Source organism: Dromiciops gliroides, chromosome 5 (genome assembly GCF_019393635.1).
Source record: "Dromiciops gliroides isolate mDroGli1 chromosome 5, mDroGli1.pri, whole genome shotgun sequence".
NCBI classification, from domain to species: Eukaryota; Metazoa; Chordata; class Mammalia; order Microbiotheria; family Microbiotheriidae; genus Dromiciops; species Dromiciops gliroides.
In genome coordinates, this window is record NC_057865.1 from 61105495 (window position 1) to 61123476 (window position 17982).

At 38.4% G+C, this 17982-nt stretch overlaps 1 protein-coding gene across 2 annotated transcripts in view; it reads left to right on the top strand.

The window, feature by feature from the left end:
* ARMC3 (armadillo repeat containing 3) overlaps nt 1–17982 on the top strand; it is a 134916-nt gene that overhangs the window by 72494 nt on the left and 44440 nt on the right. For both annotated transcript variants that reach the window (XM_043965041.1, XM_043965042.1), the window contains exon 11: nt 11539–11788. In XM_043965041.1, coding sequence (XP_043820976.1) covers nt 11539–11788 — 250 coding nt within the window. The remainder of the gene's footprint in view (nt 1–11538; nt 11789–17982) is intronic.

A 17982-nucleotide genomic window follows, 5' to 3' on the forward strand; every position in this document is an offset into this window, starting at 1 on the left:
GGGTCTACGTATTTTGTTAAAAAAAAATGTGGCAAATTTGCCATTAATGTGCACACAGTTATAATGAGTTATAATTATCTACTTAATCTAAGACACTTTCCCCAGTACAGCAAGTTTAGGCAATCTCCCTTACCCCTGTCAAACCTTTCTATCACTCTTCCCTCCGTGGAATTTACCTTTTCTTTTATTTCTACTTTAGCCATCAAATTGGTCCCTAGAAAAGTTCTTTGAGTCTAATTCTTTAGAGGAGAGCAGCATTAGCACTAACATGATGGTTTCTCTCCCCACAAATAGAGCCAGAGTTGTAACTTAATTCTAGTGCAGTGTTTTGTGTATAGTAGGCATTCAATGGATATTTGTTAATTGATTGCTATTGTGCAACTGCCTTGTAGAATGCCACAGGCACCAAGCTCTTCCCTTGGGAAGATGTTGCTACTGATGCAATGGTATTTGTGGTTAGAACCACAAAGAGCTGAGTGATAAGATCATGGAACCATAGATCAAAGTGGATATAGCATGTATAGCCTAATAGTCAAATAAAAAAAAAGGAGGAATCAATTCAATTCAACACATTTTTATTAAGTGTTTACTTTGTGCATTGTACTAGGCTAGGTGCTAAGACAGAAGAGAGGAATGCCCAAGAGGGCAAGAATTCTCCCCAAAGAAATCAGTGTGTATGTGTTTGTATTCTGGTATGTAAATTTTTAGAGTTCTTTTAATGACAATTAGTTGGCGGCCATTTTGTATTAGGAATATTAACATTTCCCTATATTAAGCACAGAACTAGAGAACTGTCCTCCAATTGTTTTAATTCCAAAGATTCCCATCATATTTGTGTATGTACTAAAACTATTCATGAGTGGTATGTTTGTAGAAAGTCATATTGTAGGGGACAAGAGGAAGATCTACCAATAGAAAAGTATTTTGCAAAGAAAGAAAGACCTGACCAGCAGAATGCACCCCTCTCCTCAAAAAACAAAAGATACAATTTCACTCTAATGTAACATGATTTTTCTTTCTTGCCGAGTAAACAAGGAGGTTGCCTTAGTTGTTTAAGTATTTTTTGTTATTTATTTTATTCTATAGATAACTGCTTAACTTTGGAGCTATCTATAAGTTTGATTACAGATTATAACCTGGGGTAAAGTAGAATGGTAATTTTGATCCTTATATTCTTTATGACAAGGCCTTAATTTAGATTAATAAAGCAAGTTTTAAGATATAATTCTTTTTCTGGTAGTTGTTATTTAAAGTAGATTACAATCTTGCATGGCAGGAGGGCTAGTGAAATCTTGGTAGCTTAAAAGAACCCCCAACATTAAAACCCTCTTTTGTGCCATATGTTAGCAGAGACTGAAAGGGTGTCATCCAGACTGAATAATAATGAAAGTTTTAGTAGACATCCATTGACCATAGGATTAATGTACAAAGATGTCTAAGGTTAAAATGCATTCTAATGACAAAAACATGGAAATATGGGTTACAGACTTAGAACTGGTGTATTTTTAAGATGGAGTTATTTAACATAACAAAAGTCTTACAGTTATTATCTTTATATAGTGGTTTCTTTATTATCATAATTTGCACTTATTTATTTCACCAACAGTATGGAAATAAGTATGTCTTAATACTGACCTCTAGTGGTAATTTAGATAAAAATTGTGTGGGAGGGGTGAAATGAAGTTAGGACAAAGCTACTTTGTATTTTAATGGAATGCAGACTAATTTAATTCGAGATTTTCTTTAATATGCCTGAAATAATATTTTAAACATAATGGATTATGATATGAAAAGAATGACATTGGTATTTTTTTAAAAGATAAAAATTCTACTGCTATATAAAATTTTCTGATCTTTAATTTTAAAAAATTTTAAAGATGTTATCACTCAAAAAGGTCTTGACACATTTAATGTAACCATGACCCAACTTCAAATTAACTGTATAATCATACAGGGTGAATATGTTTTAATGCTTGAACATATAAATTAACAAATAAACCATTTTTTTTTTTCTTAGCTTTTCTCCACTGAAACAAGCTTTATATATTTTGTTGACTGGGAATAATAGGAAAGATATTCTTTTGTTTACAATTTAGACAAATTTCTCTGCTCAAATCCAGAAACTAGAATTCTGGCCTTATCAGTATCTACATACATACATACATACACACATATGTATATATGTGTGTATATTATAGGGACCAATTTTTAATTGGGGAGTGTTAGCTAGGCGGCTCTCTGCAATATTAGGGCAAGGAAGGAGGCCAACAGCCTCCCTCAAAACAGAGCAGGATTTATTTAACAAGAACAAACTAAAAAAAAAAAAAACACTAACAGCGTCAGTAGGATCAAGGGAAAGGAAATAAAATGGGGAAAGGGAAATTATACAGCCTGAACAACACCACTGTCCAGGAATCAGCCGAGAACACACAGCAGCGTCCTGTCACCTTCCAGCTTAGAGCTAGAATGGCGGAAAACCTCCCTTCTTCCCAGCAGACCTCAGGCTGACCACACACAGCCCCCAGCCAATTGGCTGGCTTCTCTGACAGTCACATGACTGCCCTCACTAGGCTTCCAATCATTATAATTTTGCCAGGCCCATGTAGGCGTTGGCAAGTGGTGATGACGTGAGGTGCCAGTGCCATGGAGTGGGTGGAGCACTGTGCGGTTTGTGGAGCCCCAGGCTGGTGAGCGTGCCAAGGGTTTTTTTCAAATTCTAGCCAAAAGGTGGGGTCATAAAAACCTCAAATAACAATTAATTCTTTATAATATATACATTATATATGTGCATGTGTGTATATATAAAAACTTTGATCAATTATACAACCTAGTTATAGACCTAGTTTTAAAATCTTCTTAAGATAATACTATTCCAGGGAATAATACTGATACCTCAAGGGTATCATTATTTTATTTACTATACCTTTGCATTAAAAAAGAAAACTGCCAAATGTGCTTGCTGAGCCACAGTGAGTAACATAGGAAAACATAGTAGGTACTTAATAAATACTTCTTGAGTGATTGACTTGAAAGATCATAGAAAACAAAACGTCCCTAAGCTGGGAAAGAGAAAAGCCATCCCCCTTCACAACTGTTCCAACAAGAATTTAAACAAAAAAAGCAGCAGATAGAGAAATTATCAAGACATCCAGGGGGAGATTGCTGTATGCTTTGTTAGCCTATGTTTTGTTGCATGCAAAGATGGAGCAAGAACGTTGTTGGGACTGGGGAAGTGGGGTTCAACATGAAACTCCACCCAAGAAAGCAGTATTACCCTTCTGGAACCCAGGTCATAGTCTAGCCAAGGACCCATAAAGCCTAAAGCTCTTTGACTTTAATTCCCCAAAGGGGTCAAGAAGCTTCCAGGGATAGAACTAGAAAAGTAATGATTTTGGTGTGCCCTGAATTAGATTTACCTGGTGAAGACTACTTGGAGCAGACTATGTCAGCATAGACCATCCCTACCTTGCCCATTTATCCTCCTGTTTACTCAGACCAAATCTGATATCATGCTGGCTTGAGCTTCTCCTGAGGTACTTGAAGGATATTTCACTCATTATCTAGGCCCCAGAGAAGACATATCAATACCCCCTCCATACCAAAAAAAAAAAAGAAAAGAAAAGAAAAGAAAAACCCTTATCATTCCTTTCGGAAGTACAGAAAATCTGTTCCTGATACAAAATCCCCATTCAGGAAGTAAGGTTAGGAAATAAGTAAGCATAAGAAAACACCAATGATAAATAATACTGGCCAGGGTTATTCAACACAGAAACTCAGATTTTTTTTGGGGGGGGCAATGAGGATTAAGTGACTTGCAAAGGATCACACAGTAAGTGTCAAGTGGCTAAAGCTGGATTTGAACTCAGGTCCTCCTGAATCCAGGGCTGGTGCTTTATCTACTGCACCATCTAGCTGCCCCCAGAAACTCAGAAAAACAACAACTCCATATTATCTACAAACATAGCCTCCACCAAAAAACCCTTCCATAGATTTGTCATTAGTTCTATTAAATTTCCTGAAATAAAGGAAGCAAGAGCTTTTCTTTTATAATAACAATAATAATAAAATGGGAGCTCTAAATAGAAGAATGAGAAAGGAAGTGAGAGTTCTAGAGGAGAAATGGAAGGAGAATAAATACTTTAATACAGGAGATATAAAACCTTCCTCAAATTAAATTGGACTAAGATAAAAACCATGTTAAAAAAAGACTGAAATGAAATTAAAATTGAATGGGGAAAAACCCAGAAAAGATAAAATACATCATTTTTTAAATGACTTGGAAAAAGAGTCAAGGAGAAATGATCTGTGAATTATTGTGACCCTGGGCAAGTCACTTAACCCTCATTGCCCCACGAAAAAGAAAGAAAGAATACCCAATGCTCTAGAACTCCGCATCCAGATTATCTGCTTATATATCATTTGCCATCCATTGACCTAATTCTTATTTCTGTTAAAACCCCCCAAAGAAATACTCCCCAGAATTTCCTCCCCAGCAATCTTTGTAGCAGGGAGAGCTGTGAAGGAAATCTTTCCAAGCAAATTGCAGCACTTGTTCCTACCTATTGTTTTCAGTCCTGCCATGTCCTAATCTGACAGGGAGAGAAATCAAAGCCATGTCATGAAATTGAGAATTTTAGGACATGGGGATGGTTATCCTGGAGAAGAGGCCTTGTAACAGGAATATCTCTCCTAAAAATATTTGAGAAATCATCATGTACAAGAGGGATAACGTCTGATTTACTTAGTCAAAGAGGGCAGAACTAGGGCCAATGGGTACAAGCTAAGAGGAAGTCGATTTCAACTCAATATAAGGAAAATATCTTGCCCTGTAGCACTGAGAAATGGGATGTAATGGCCATAATTACACCACAGGAATTGGAAAAAAAATGACCCAGCTCATTTTAGAGGCATAGAGACAGGAAGAAATAGAGAAATGTTTAGAAAAAATATTCTTGCTCTCCCTAGGTCTCTACCCTTTTGACTTCATTATTGAATTTTTTTTAGTCTATATCCTAACAATGTTGGGGTTTTTTTGCCTGTTGCAACTGCCATCACAGTCCATGGTCCTTATCCTATGGGGTAAATGCCTTTCAGAAGATGACTTCACTTTTTTTTTTTAAATAAAGAAAACAAGAAAACATCTTATGTAGTAAAGAAATTACAACATGGGTTCTCACATAAACTTTACTGTGAAAATGTTCTGCCTCATATTGGCACTGGAAAAAGTAGTCTTCTTTTCTTCAGCAAGTTCTGAAGTCTAAATAATAAGATTTACCCCCATGGTTTTATTTTATAAATTGGGGGGGGGGCAGGGTTAGAAGGCTCAGTTCTCACAATGTGTGGGGAACCACGGATTATGCATTAATCATGACTAACTTCATCATCTGAAGAAATGTTTTAATCAGTTGATGTGAGAACCATTTCATTATTGCAAGAATGTAATTCTATACAATTCTAGATTTCCGAAAATTATTATCAACACACTCCAATGGTAAAAAGAACTAGATTTCCTTCATTGCTATAATGGATAAGAAATTGCCAGGTTCTCTAACCCTTACAATACAAACCAAAAAAAAGTTTACCTATAGTACAATAACAAATATGTGTTGAACACCTATTGTGTGTTCCATAGGGCTACAAGAAAAGCTTAAGAATTGTCCAGAAATCTTGAGGGGCATATAAATTTGTGAGGAAAACAGGACTCAAGTAAATTAATTATGTAATGATATAGAACAGTATGTAATCAATTACTATACTGTATAGTACAGATAATAATTGTTATGTAGGAACTAAAAGAAAAGGTGAAATCAAGTTAACGCTGTACCAAATTTAAACATTAATCTCATCAAACTTAGGTCTCACAAAATTAAATATAGCATTCTAAAAGCTAACTTTCTGGGGGACATAATTAGAATTAGATTCCTTCTAGGGAGAAGCACCTAGAAATTTTCACAAGGAACCTTGAACTTGATTGTTATCAGTGAATAAGAAATAAGAATTTATTTTATATTTGGGTTTTGTCAACAAATGAATTTTTTAATATAAAGAATGAAAAAGCTCTATTTACAGCTTATGTCTATATATACATATTATATATATGTATATGATAAATATTGTTTGTTGTTCTTATCTGAGTTAAATACATCTAAGTATTCAATATACATAGCATAACCTCTCCCTGCTCCCCATATAGTACCACTAATGAAATGGAGATAATTTTCATGTTAGAAGTATATTAGAAAAATAGACTGATTTAATATTGATTAAATAAAAAAAATATATGAAGGAGAAACACCATAAAAGTCATTTGTTATATACTTTAACACCTTGATTATTTTTCTATTTTATGATGAGAAAAACAGTTAACCAATTAACATGAAAGAAAACGAATTTTCTCCTAGGTAGTTCATATTGTTGTTTTTTTTTAAATATGAGTGGTATATACAGGAATGAAGTATTGGAATTGAACACTTAGATCAATAAGAATTTCAGTTTCATTTGCAATTGAGTTTTATTCACCATAACTTCATTAAGCTTCCAGTTATAAACAAAGCACTGTGCTAGGGACACTATGAAACAAATATGAAAAACATCATAGTTATTGGCTTCAAGGATATATAGGAAGGTCCAAAGACCATTCTCTTTAATATGTAGGAAAAGACTTTATTTTTTTAGGCTTCAATTGACTGCCATAATAACAACGATTTTTAGCACTGAGTGAAATCCAAGCTTAACATCTATATTGTAATATACAATATCAAGTTATCGTTGTCCTTTTTTTTGGAAAGAGAGACTACTCCAACCTCAGTGTTTTACCAATATGAAAACTGAGTCCCAAGAACAAACAGGTAATGAATGACAGAAGCAGGATTTGAAATCCGGGTCCTCTGACTCCAAAGGCTGTGAGTGCTCTACTGCATTACACTGTGGTTTCATTTAATTGGCATACGTGACTTGTAAAAAGTCTTCATTCAGAACCATACTGTTTCTATTGTTTTGGTTGTTGTTTTTCTTTTTTAAGGTTTTTCCTTTTTGCTCTGATTCTTCTTTCACAGCATGACTAATGCAGAAATATGTTTAATGTGATTATACACATATAACCTATATCAGACTACTTGCTGTCTTGGGGAGGTAGAGAGGGAGAAAAAAATGAAAATAGAAATCTTATAAAAACAAACATTGAAAACTCTCTACATGTAACTGGAAAATAATAAAATACTTTTATGGGAAAAAAGTCAGAAAAAAAGTCTTCATTCAAAGTATTAGGTTGTAATTGCAGTTATATTGTTAATATATGTGTATATAATATTTCATCATTAAAGGGAACCATGATCCATAGTTTGTTTGGTGATATAATTCAGACTATGTGTTATATCTTGGTTGTTTCAGGATTCTAAATGCCAAGCTAGCCTATGAAAATATAGTACTGCAGTACACCGACCAGTTGTTTCATGCTTAAAAACTGATCAGTTCAATGAACTGACTACTCAAAATATTAAATTTGTTGAAAAACGAACTAGGATGACTGACAATGATCCATGGTACCCTAATCTAACTGTGTACACTATGGAACAAGAAAACTAGTTAGACTAGAGATTTTAATACAAGGAACTAATTTTGACTTCATAGGAAACAGTGATATTTTTTGGATGAGACAGATGTCTGAAAGAGTTTGCCATATTAAAAATAAATGGGGGGCAGCTAGGTGGCTTGGTGGATAAAGCACAGGCCCTGGATTCAGGAGGACCTATGTTCAAATCTGGCTTCAGACACTTGACACAGACTAGCTGTGTGACCCTGGGCAAGTCACTTTACCTCCATTGCCCTGCAAAAAAAAAGGGGGGGGGGCTAGGCAAAAGTGTTGGGGGTGGAGAGGGAAATAACATCACATATTAAAAATATAGATGTAGCATATATATTATATGAATATATAGTAAAAATATATGTATATATTAAGAACACATATAAAGAATTCCTTTCTCTCTCTCTCTCCCTCTCTCTCTCTCTCTCTCTCTGGAATGAATTTGGCCAAAGATAACAGAACCAGAAATAGGAGCAGATCTGTCATCAGAGTATGTTCCATAGCACCTTGACATGAAAGATGAGTTTGGGAACCAGATCCCAAGTTTGCACAGAAGTATGGTACAGTAGAGATGAGGAACTTTGATCATCCTCATATGTATTTGAGCTCTTTATCTACACAAGGCAAAGCCATTAATAATTTGTTAACTTGGCTTTATAGTAATAACATCCTTCAAAAAGTAGAGAAACTAATGATGGAAATTTTTTTTCTTTTGGACCTGAATTTGCAAATTTCAGTAAACAAATTTTGTCATTATATAGTTTACAGAGGTTTTGTTTTTGTTTTTGTTTTGCTTTGGTTTTTTTTCGGGGCAATGGAGGTTAAGTGACTTGCCCAGGGTCACACAGCTAGTAAGTGTCAAGTGTCTGAGGCCGGATTTGAACTCAGGTCCTCCTGAATCCAGGGCTGGTGCTTTATCCACTGGGCCATCTAGCTGCCCCAGGGTTTTGGTTTGTTTGTTGTTGTTTTTTTAAATAGAGGCCTATTAAATTTAACAAAGAAGTAACAAAATTTCCTTTACTTGGGTTTTAAGGCTCTTTCCCATCTGCCTCTCTTCCTATCTTTCCAGTCTTCTCACACTTGACTCCCATTTCCATGAAGAGTGTAGTCCAGGAATACCAGGCTGCTTAAGCTGTTCTTTGCCCACAATACTTAATCTCCCATCTCTGTGAATTCGCACCAGCTTTCTTCCATGTTTGGAATGCTCTCCTTCCTCATGTCCACCTACCATCCCGGGCTTCTTTCAGGCTCTAGCTCAAAAGTCATCTTCTGCAGGAGGCAATCCTGGCCCCTCTGGCCACTTGAGCCTTCCTCTCTAAGGGTACCTTTCCTTATGTCCTGCCACTGGACTCTGTGACTCTGGAGGAGAGAGTGAGGTTGATGACTTTGCACAGCTTTCCCTCGCTTAAATCCAATTCACTCCAGGGAAGATATCACCCTCATGATATCATCGGTCCTCTTCAGAACAAAGGATACACGACAAACACACACTGCCTTTCCTCTACTCGGTGTGTATCTTATATATGTATTTATTCAATGTCTCCTCTGTCAGCATTTTTGGTTGTGCAAATATACCCCAAAGGGAAAAATGAATTTTTGAACAGGTTTAAAAAAATCAGATATATAGCATTATGCATCATATATAAAGCAAAGTGAAATAATAAGAAGGTTAATTTTGGGTTTTTGTTTTGTTTTTGCAGGGCTATGGGGGTTAAGTGACTTGCCCAGGGTCACACAGCCAGTAAGCGTCAAGTGTCTGAGGCCGGATTTGAACTCAGGTCCTCCCGAATCCAGGGCCGGTGCTCTATCCACTGCGCCACCTATCTGCCCCTAATTTCAGTTTTTAAGAATGGACTGTCAAATGCTGTCCCAGGCACAGTCTAGAAGGGGAGACACCTAAGGGAGATATAGAATATGTTTTCCCCCTTCACAATGTTTTTATTCAAGATAAATCAATGTAAAGTAAACATTTAAGGAGGAAGAATGTGGAACATTATGAAATAGTAAAAAATAAATGTGAAAATGTGATTATATGTGTAGAAGGGACAAGGATGCATAATGCTCATCTAAGTTCCTTTATTCTTACTATTATTTTTCATATCATTACTGTGTTCTCTTCTCTCTAGTGGCAGAATATGTCCACTGTAGGACAGCTAGGTGGCGCAGTGGATAGAGCACTGGCCCTGGATTCAGGAGGACCTGAGTTCAAATCCAGCCTCAGACACTTGACACTTACTAGCTGTGTGACCCTGGGCAAGTCACTTAACCCCAAATACCTAGCCAAAAAAAAAAAAAAGAATATGTCCACTATAAATTATAAAAGTGATGTTCATATTTAATTTCTTTAGCCCTCTTTACCTCTCCTATATTTTAAGCACAAAAAACAACCCTTTAGACTTCATGTTGGATCCTCTGTTATCAAAGGCAAGATATTTAAATATTAAAACAGATCTATAATCTCATAATTTTGGCTGTTCTCCACAGTGATGCATACTGCAATCCATCAGTGCCTCCTCCTCCAGTGCAATTCCTATCCAAGTCCTCCCATCAGCACAGGGCATCTTCCCAGTGTGCCACAGTGCACTTTCTTGAATTTTCCTCACATCACAAAGGTCTTAGTGTTGAAGCCTAGGTGTCCATCTCTTACCTGTGCCATGTGACCAGCCTTACTTCTCTTCTTATCATACATTCCTTTGATATCTTTTCTTTGAAGTTCCTTATTGGCTATAAGATGAACCCTGTTCTCACACACTACATGCCTCACCATTGCTCTCTAAATGATATGCATTTTTAATTCTTTGGAGATAGTCGCATTCCATGTCTTGTTGCCACACTGGTAAAATATTGGTTTTTAAAAGATGGGCTTTTGTTCTCATTAAAGGTAAGATATCTAAATATCATTGAATGGAATATAGTTTTAAAATTATTCTAAGTTTTAAAGAAAAAAATTAAACTTGTCTTTCTCTGGTTAAAATTTTTTAATTGTCTCATAATTTTACTCTATGTTTTCTGAATTTTTTAGTGATGGAAGCAAAGACTATTGAAGTTGGCTTCCTTAAAAGGAGATTTCGAGTTTTAAATAATGTAGGGAAATTAGATGTCTAATAATTAACTAACTCTACAATGAATCAATTTATTATATTAGAAAATTTAAAATGTGGCACATGTGGATGGGCCAACATCATAACCTATTTACTTATTTGAATGTACATGTTCTTGGTTTAGTTGAGTGTTTAATATATTTAATCAGTGGACCTATTTGTAAGATGGGATTTGGTGGTTTGAAATGAGTTAGTTTCTGCCTGTGATTGGCTGGTAATTTTAGAATAAGTTATTGGTTATTTTTTCCATGTGTGTATTAATTTATTTACCTCAAGAGGACTGTTGATGGCATTCCTCCTACCCACATTTTATTTATTTTTCTTTTCTTTTCTTTCTTTCTTTCTCTTTCTTTCTTTCTTTCCTCTTTCTTTCTTTCTTTCTTTCTTTCTTTCTTTCTTTCTTTCTTTTTTTTTTGTTGGTGAGGCAATTGTGATTAAGTGACTTGCCCAGGGTCACACAGCTGGTAAGTGTTAAGTGTCTTGAAGCCAGATTTGAACTCAGGTCCTCCTGAATCCAGGACCGGTGCTCTATCCACTGTGCCACCTAGCTGCCCCCTAGCCACATTTTCAATAACGTAATGCCAAAGAGCATTCACAGAATTTCCTTCTCACTCTACAGTTATTGCTGAGCAGTGGAGATTCCCATGGTGCATTTTACACTGTTAAGAGCTGCAGAAAGAGAGAACCGGTCATGCCCATGAATTCCTATCTGAAAAGTGCACAGGTTTCCTCGAGGATCCTGTTGTGAATGATTCTAGTCCGTGACTTATGTTAACAAAATTAACATTTCATAGCATTTGATAGGGCATTCCAAAGATGTTTTCATCACGATGTATTTTTATCTGCATTTACCAGTGCTGCCGCAGAAGCTGAGGCCATCGAAGCCTTAATAAGTACCCTGAGCTGTAAGAGAGACAAGGCCATCGCCAACGCTGCCACTGTGCTGACAAACATGGCTACCCAGGAGTCCCTGCGCTTGATGATCCAGAGCCATGACATCATGAAGGCCATCATCCAGCCTCTGAACTCCTCCAACCCCCTTGTCCAGAGTAAAGCCGCTCTCACTGTAGCTGCAGTTGTGTGTGATGTAGAGGCGAGGACCGAGGTGACCATTTTAGTGCTGTTCATTCCATTCATCTACTAAGAGACTGGCTGACTTCTCATTGAAGTATGCCCTAGAACCATGGAATTAAGAGCTGACAGGGACCTTAGAGATTCTCCACATTGTTCTTGGGAGGAAAACAAGGCTTGGAGAGGTCCCCACAGGTTGTAAAGAGGAGTGGCAGGAGTCAAAGATATGTCCTCTCTGAATAGAAATCCACTATTTCCCCCCATTATACTTTGCTGCCTGCCTCTCAGCATCTCAGATAGAAGTCACAAACCTGCACTCCTATTTTAGAGAAGAAATGGAGGCTCCCTCTTCTCCCTCTTCCTCATCTCCTATCACTCAGGTGCCTTCTGCCACTCTCCTCCACTCTCTCCCCTGGTACTCCTCACTGAGGCCATTGCCTCTCCTTGTTCGAGGGACCCCATTCTTTTTTTTTTTTTTTTTTAGTGAGGCAATTGGGGTTAAGTGACTTGCCCAGGGTCACACAGCTAGTAAGTGTTAAGTGTCTGATGTTGGATTTGAACTCAGGTACTCCTGACTCCAGGGCCTGTGCTCTATCCACTGCGCCACCTAGCTGCCCCGAGGGACCCCATTCTATCCTGTCTCCTCCAGCAGATCGCCCCTTCTCTCAATCATTCCCACTGTTACTCCTTCTCTACTGGCCCATTTCTTTTTTTTTAATTAATAAAGTACCTTATTTTTTTCCCGTTACATGTAAAGATAGTTCTCAACTTTTGTTTATACAGGCTTTCCAATTTCAGATTTTTCTCCCTCCCTCCCCTCCCTCCCCCCTCCCCTAGACAGCAGGTAATCTGATATAGGTGTTATATATATATACACATAATAACTTTAAACATATTTCTGCATTAGTCATGTTATAAGAGGAAAATCAGAGCAATGATGAAAAACCTCAAAATAGAAAAACATCAGCACCAAAAACGAAAGAAATAGTATGGTTCATTCAGCATCTATACTCCACAGTTCTTTTTTTTTTTTTTCCTGGATTAGGAGATCCTCTTCTATCATGAGTTCCCTGGAACTCTTCTGTACCATTGCATTGGTGAGAAGAATATAGTCCATCACAGTAGATCAACACTCAATGTTGATGATACTGTGTACAATGTTCTTCTGGTTCTGCTCATCTCACTCATCATCAGCCCACGCAAGACCCTCCAGGTTTCTCTGAACTCCTCCTGCTCATCGTTTCTTACAGAACAATAATATTCCATTACATTCATATACCACAACTTGTCCCGCCATTTCCCAATTGATGGTCATCCCCTCAACTTCCAATTCCTTGCCACTACATAAAGAGCAGCTATAAATATTTTTGCACATGTCGGTCCCTTTCCCCTTTCCATGATTTCTTTGGGAAAAAGACCCAAAAGTGGTATTGCTGGGTCAAAGGGTATGCACAGCTTTATAGCCCTTTGGGCATAATTCCAAATTGCTCTCCAGAATGGTTGGATCAGTTCACAGCTCCACCAACAATGCATTAGCGTTCCAATTTTTCCACAGCTTCTCCAACATTTATTATTTTCCTTTTTTGTCATTTTAGCCAATCTGATAGGTGTCAGGTGGTACCCTCAGAGTTGTTTTAATTTGCATCTCTCTAATCATTAGAGATTTAGAGCATTTTTTCATATGGGAATAGATAGCTTTGGTTTCTTCATCTCTACTGGCCCATTTCTTAATAAAATCCTGCTCGTGTCTCCCTATAAATGAAAAAATCCCTCACTTGATTCGTTCATCTTTGCTCTCAGTCTTATATCCTTTCTGCCTTTTGTAGGTAACCTCCTCAAAAAGGCCATCTGCCGTAGATGCCTCGACTTTCCCCTCCTTCCAACCGCATCATCCCCTGAAACTGCTCTCTACAGTTACTGCTGATGTCTTTGTTGCCAAGTCCAGTGGACTTTTCTCAATACCCATTCTCCTTGACCTCTCTGAAGCCTTGGACGCTGTGGATCCCACTCTCCTCTCTAGGTCTTTGGGACCTCATTCTCTCCTGATTCTCCTCCTATCTCTCTGACTGCTCCTTCTCGGTCTCCTTTACTGCATTTTTCTCTCCAGACCACGTCCCCTAACTGTAGGCATTCCTCAGGATTCTGTCTGGACCCTCTTCTCTTCCCCCTCTATGCTACTTCACTTGGTCATCTCATCAGCCTGAATTTCTCAAGGCAGCCTATCCTTCCCCAAACCCTCTGCTGAGCTTCAATCATTCATCTCCAATCGCCTTTTAGACATCTCCAGATGTCCAGAAGACATCTCAAACTCAGCATGTCCCCTAAATTCTGCCCATATTCTCCCTACCTTCCCTATTACTGTAGAGGGCAACATTGTCCCCTCAGTCCCTCAGGCTCACAACCCAGGAGTTATCCTGGAGCCCTCACCATCTCGCACCCATACCATCCAAGCTGTTTCTACTGCACCTTTGAAACATGCTTTGGACACACCCCTTTCTCTCCTCTGACACTGCCATCACCCTCAGAAGGCCCATCACCTCACAATCGGAATTATATTGTAATAGCCTGCTGGGGGGTTGGGCTGCTGCAAGTCTCTCTTCCCTCCAATCTATCTTCCTTTCAGCCACTAAAGTGATTTTCCTAAACACAGGTCTGGTCATGTCACTCCCCTACTCGATAAACTTCAGTGGCTCCCTACTGCCTCCAAGACCAAATAAAAAATATCTTGTTTGGCATTCAAAGCCCTTCACAACCTAGCTACCTATCACCCTTCTTACCCTCTTACACACTGGCCTCTTGGCTATTCCACAAACAAGTGGGGCCATCTCTCAGCACCAGGCCTTTTTTTTGACTGTTCCCCTTACCTGGAATGATCTCCCCCTCTTCATTTTCCCCTTCTGGCTTCCCTGGCTTCCTTTACATCCTAACTAACATCTCTTCTTCTACGGGAAGCCTTCCCCCACCCCCTCTTAATTCCATTATTTATTTCCTATTTAACTGTAGCTTGCTTTGTATAGATTATTTGCACATTCTCTCCCTGTTAGATTGTAAATTCCTGGAGGGCAGGGACTATTTGTACCTCTTTTTGATGCCTGGTGCTTAGCACAGTGCCTGGCCCATGGCAGGCGCTCAATAAATGTTTATCAAATTAGATTAATTGGTGTGGAGCAGGGGAGGTGGCTGGGCTTCTGCAGGATAGATGTGTCTGACAAACCACTGGTGCTGATCCCAGGTTGTGATCAGATAAAGGAATTGTGGGGCTCATAAACACGGAAGTGGGTCACTTATGGGTGATGGCAAGATTAAGAGGATACCCCGGAGTTCTTTCAATCATCTCCTATTCCTTGTCTTGTAGAGAGCTTGTTTGTACATATTTGGCCGCATGCTGTCTCCACCGACAGACATTGAGCAGCTTGGGGGCTGTCTTTGGCCTCTTTTTACATCCCCAGCGCTTAGCACAGTGTTTGGTGGATAGTAGTTTGTTCGTGAATGTCTATCGGTTGGCTGATTGATTAGATCTTCCATTCAGAATACCTACAGAGTATATAAATAGATAGGAGTCTACCTACTAAGACGCAGACCTGGGCCACACATTAGGCACTTAATAAATGTTTGTGGACTGACTGACCAACACATAGACACTAATGAATACAACTACACAATTCTCTACAGATATACAGACAGACCTAAATAATTTAGGATGGATTACTTAGCTATCGTTGGGCTGTAACAACATGCTTTTGTTGTTCAGTCATTTTCAGTTGTGTCTGACTCTTTGTGATCCCATTTGGGATTTTCTTGGCAAAGATACTAGAGGGGGTTGCCGTTTTATTCTCCAGCTCATTTGACACTTGAGGAAACTGAGGCAAAGAGGGTGAAGTGACTTGCCCAGGGTCACACAGCTAGTATGTGTCTGAGGCCAGATTTGAACTCAGGAAGGTGAGTCTTCCTGACTCCAGTTCAGGTGCTCTTATCCACTGTGCCATTTAGCTGCCCCCAACAATATACTATATTGTCAATATATAATATACCAAGGTATCTATTCTCCTTCCATTTTTTTCAACCAGAGCTCTTCTTTCTAGTTTTTCATAGCTTTTATTTCACTTATATGACAGTCTAAAAATTCTTGCTTTATTTCAGTAAAGCTTATAGAAAACATGTTTTTGTGGCCCTGTTTGTAAATGTTGGGGGCTTGTTTTCTTCTTCTAGATTTGTGCTTTTGATCTCTCTGGCTCCATATTTTCAGCCTTACTTGTTTTCAAACAAAAGAAATAGTAAGGCCTTCCCTGGTACTTTTCTGTGCCTCTAGGACCTCAGGAGGGGCTCTGGCCAGCTCATTAAACCAGGTTGCTAGGCGGGATAAGGGCGGGGGCGGGGGCAGTAATGGGCCAGTGAGCTCATGAGAGAGAGAGAGAGGGGGGGGGGCAGAGAGCTCTGCATTGTCTGATCCACATTGCACTGTCAATATTGCCTTCCTAGTCTTAGTCCTGAAGGTCAGAGTGGCACAACCGTATGCTTTGGGCATTTTTTTGTTAGATCCTCATCTCCCTACCCCCAAAACATAGCTGCAGGTTACCCTGGCTGGTCCTGTTCTGAGCACTGGAGGGCTGCCTTCTGGCTGGAGCCCACTGATTTCTGGGTCTCTCTTTGAGTGTGTTTAAGTCAGCAAAGCACACTTACCGTCATTTTTCCTTGGATTTCTTGATCATTCTGCAGTCTGGTTTGGTTTTGCTGCTGTTGTTTGTTTCATATTTGCTGCCACACAGTCATGAGAGAGCTGGCCTCTTTGGTTTACTCTTACTTTGTCCTCTTGAAGACAGCCTGAACTGGTATCTTTCTACACTCGTGGAGCCTCGGAATTCCATCTTCTTAGATATGTCTTATTGTGTCCCTTCTAAAAATCAGGACGTGATGGAAGAGATTTGGGTTCCTATTTGGGCGTAAATGATTTCACTGTATTTCATATGCACGCACTCCTTAGGCCATGAATACCCTGATTATGAGCAGGTCTAAAATGAGGTCATGCAGGCAAAGGGTTTTGCAAATCTTAAAGAACTACATTGGTTCCAGGTATCTCATATATACCCAAATGACAAATTAACTACCTTGTCCCCTCCAGATCCCACAACAACCACTAAAACTTCTCCCCTCCCAGCTCTATCCGTCCCTTTCCCACTTAGCAAAAATGATAAAAATGGTGAGTTGTCAGAACCAACATTTCTTTATCATATTTCTTTCCCCTTGTTGGCTCATGCACATTTCATGACCTTTTCTTTTCCCTTAGCTCAATTAATTTCCCCTCAACCAGCCTGTGTATGAGTATATATACGCACATGCATATTATATCCATGTTCACATTTATACAAATATACATTTCTTTCATATATATGCAAATGCACATTCCCTTTCTGTGTGTATATATGTAAATGAACAGATATACATACCTATACGTATATTCTCTTTCACCTTGTTCTTCATTTTACACCTTTTTTCTTGCTCAGGAAAATCTCAGTCACTCTCACTATTTAAATTTTCCTTCAAGATTGAAAAAAAGCTCTCAATTTCATTGTTCTCTTTATTTAACTGATTAAATTAACATCTCTGCAATGGAGGTGATACTACTTGCACTACCATCTATATGATGTGGAAAATAATACTTGCACTACTTGCTTCAAAGTATATAAGGAAAGTATCATATATATATATATATATATATGAGTAGTTATTATGGAATACATTGTGAGTTTGTAAAATGTATTGATGAGGGGGCAGCTAGGTGGCTCAGTGGATAAAACACTGGCCTTGGATTCAGGAGGACTTGAGTTCAAATCTGCCCTCAGACACTTGATACTTACTAGCTGTGTGACCCTGGGCAAGTCACTTAACCCTCATTGCCCCACCAAAAAAAAAATGCATTGATATATTTTGTATTGGCCCTGACACTTCTTAAACACACAAACAAATCTACCACTAATTCATTTCCTCCAACACAGTTAAGCAAAAACACTTAATGCAGTGACTACAATAATAGCTGACATTTGTTTCTCACTTTAAGTTTTGTAAAATCTTTTACATATACTATCTCATCAGATCCTCACAAAGCCCTGTTAAGTAGATGGTTTTATCACCCCCAGTTTGGAGATGAGAAACTGAGGCTGAGAGAGGTTAACTGATTTGCCCAGGGCCATGCATGTAGTCATAACTACATGATACAGGATTTGAACCTAT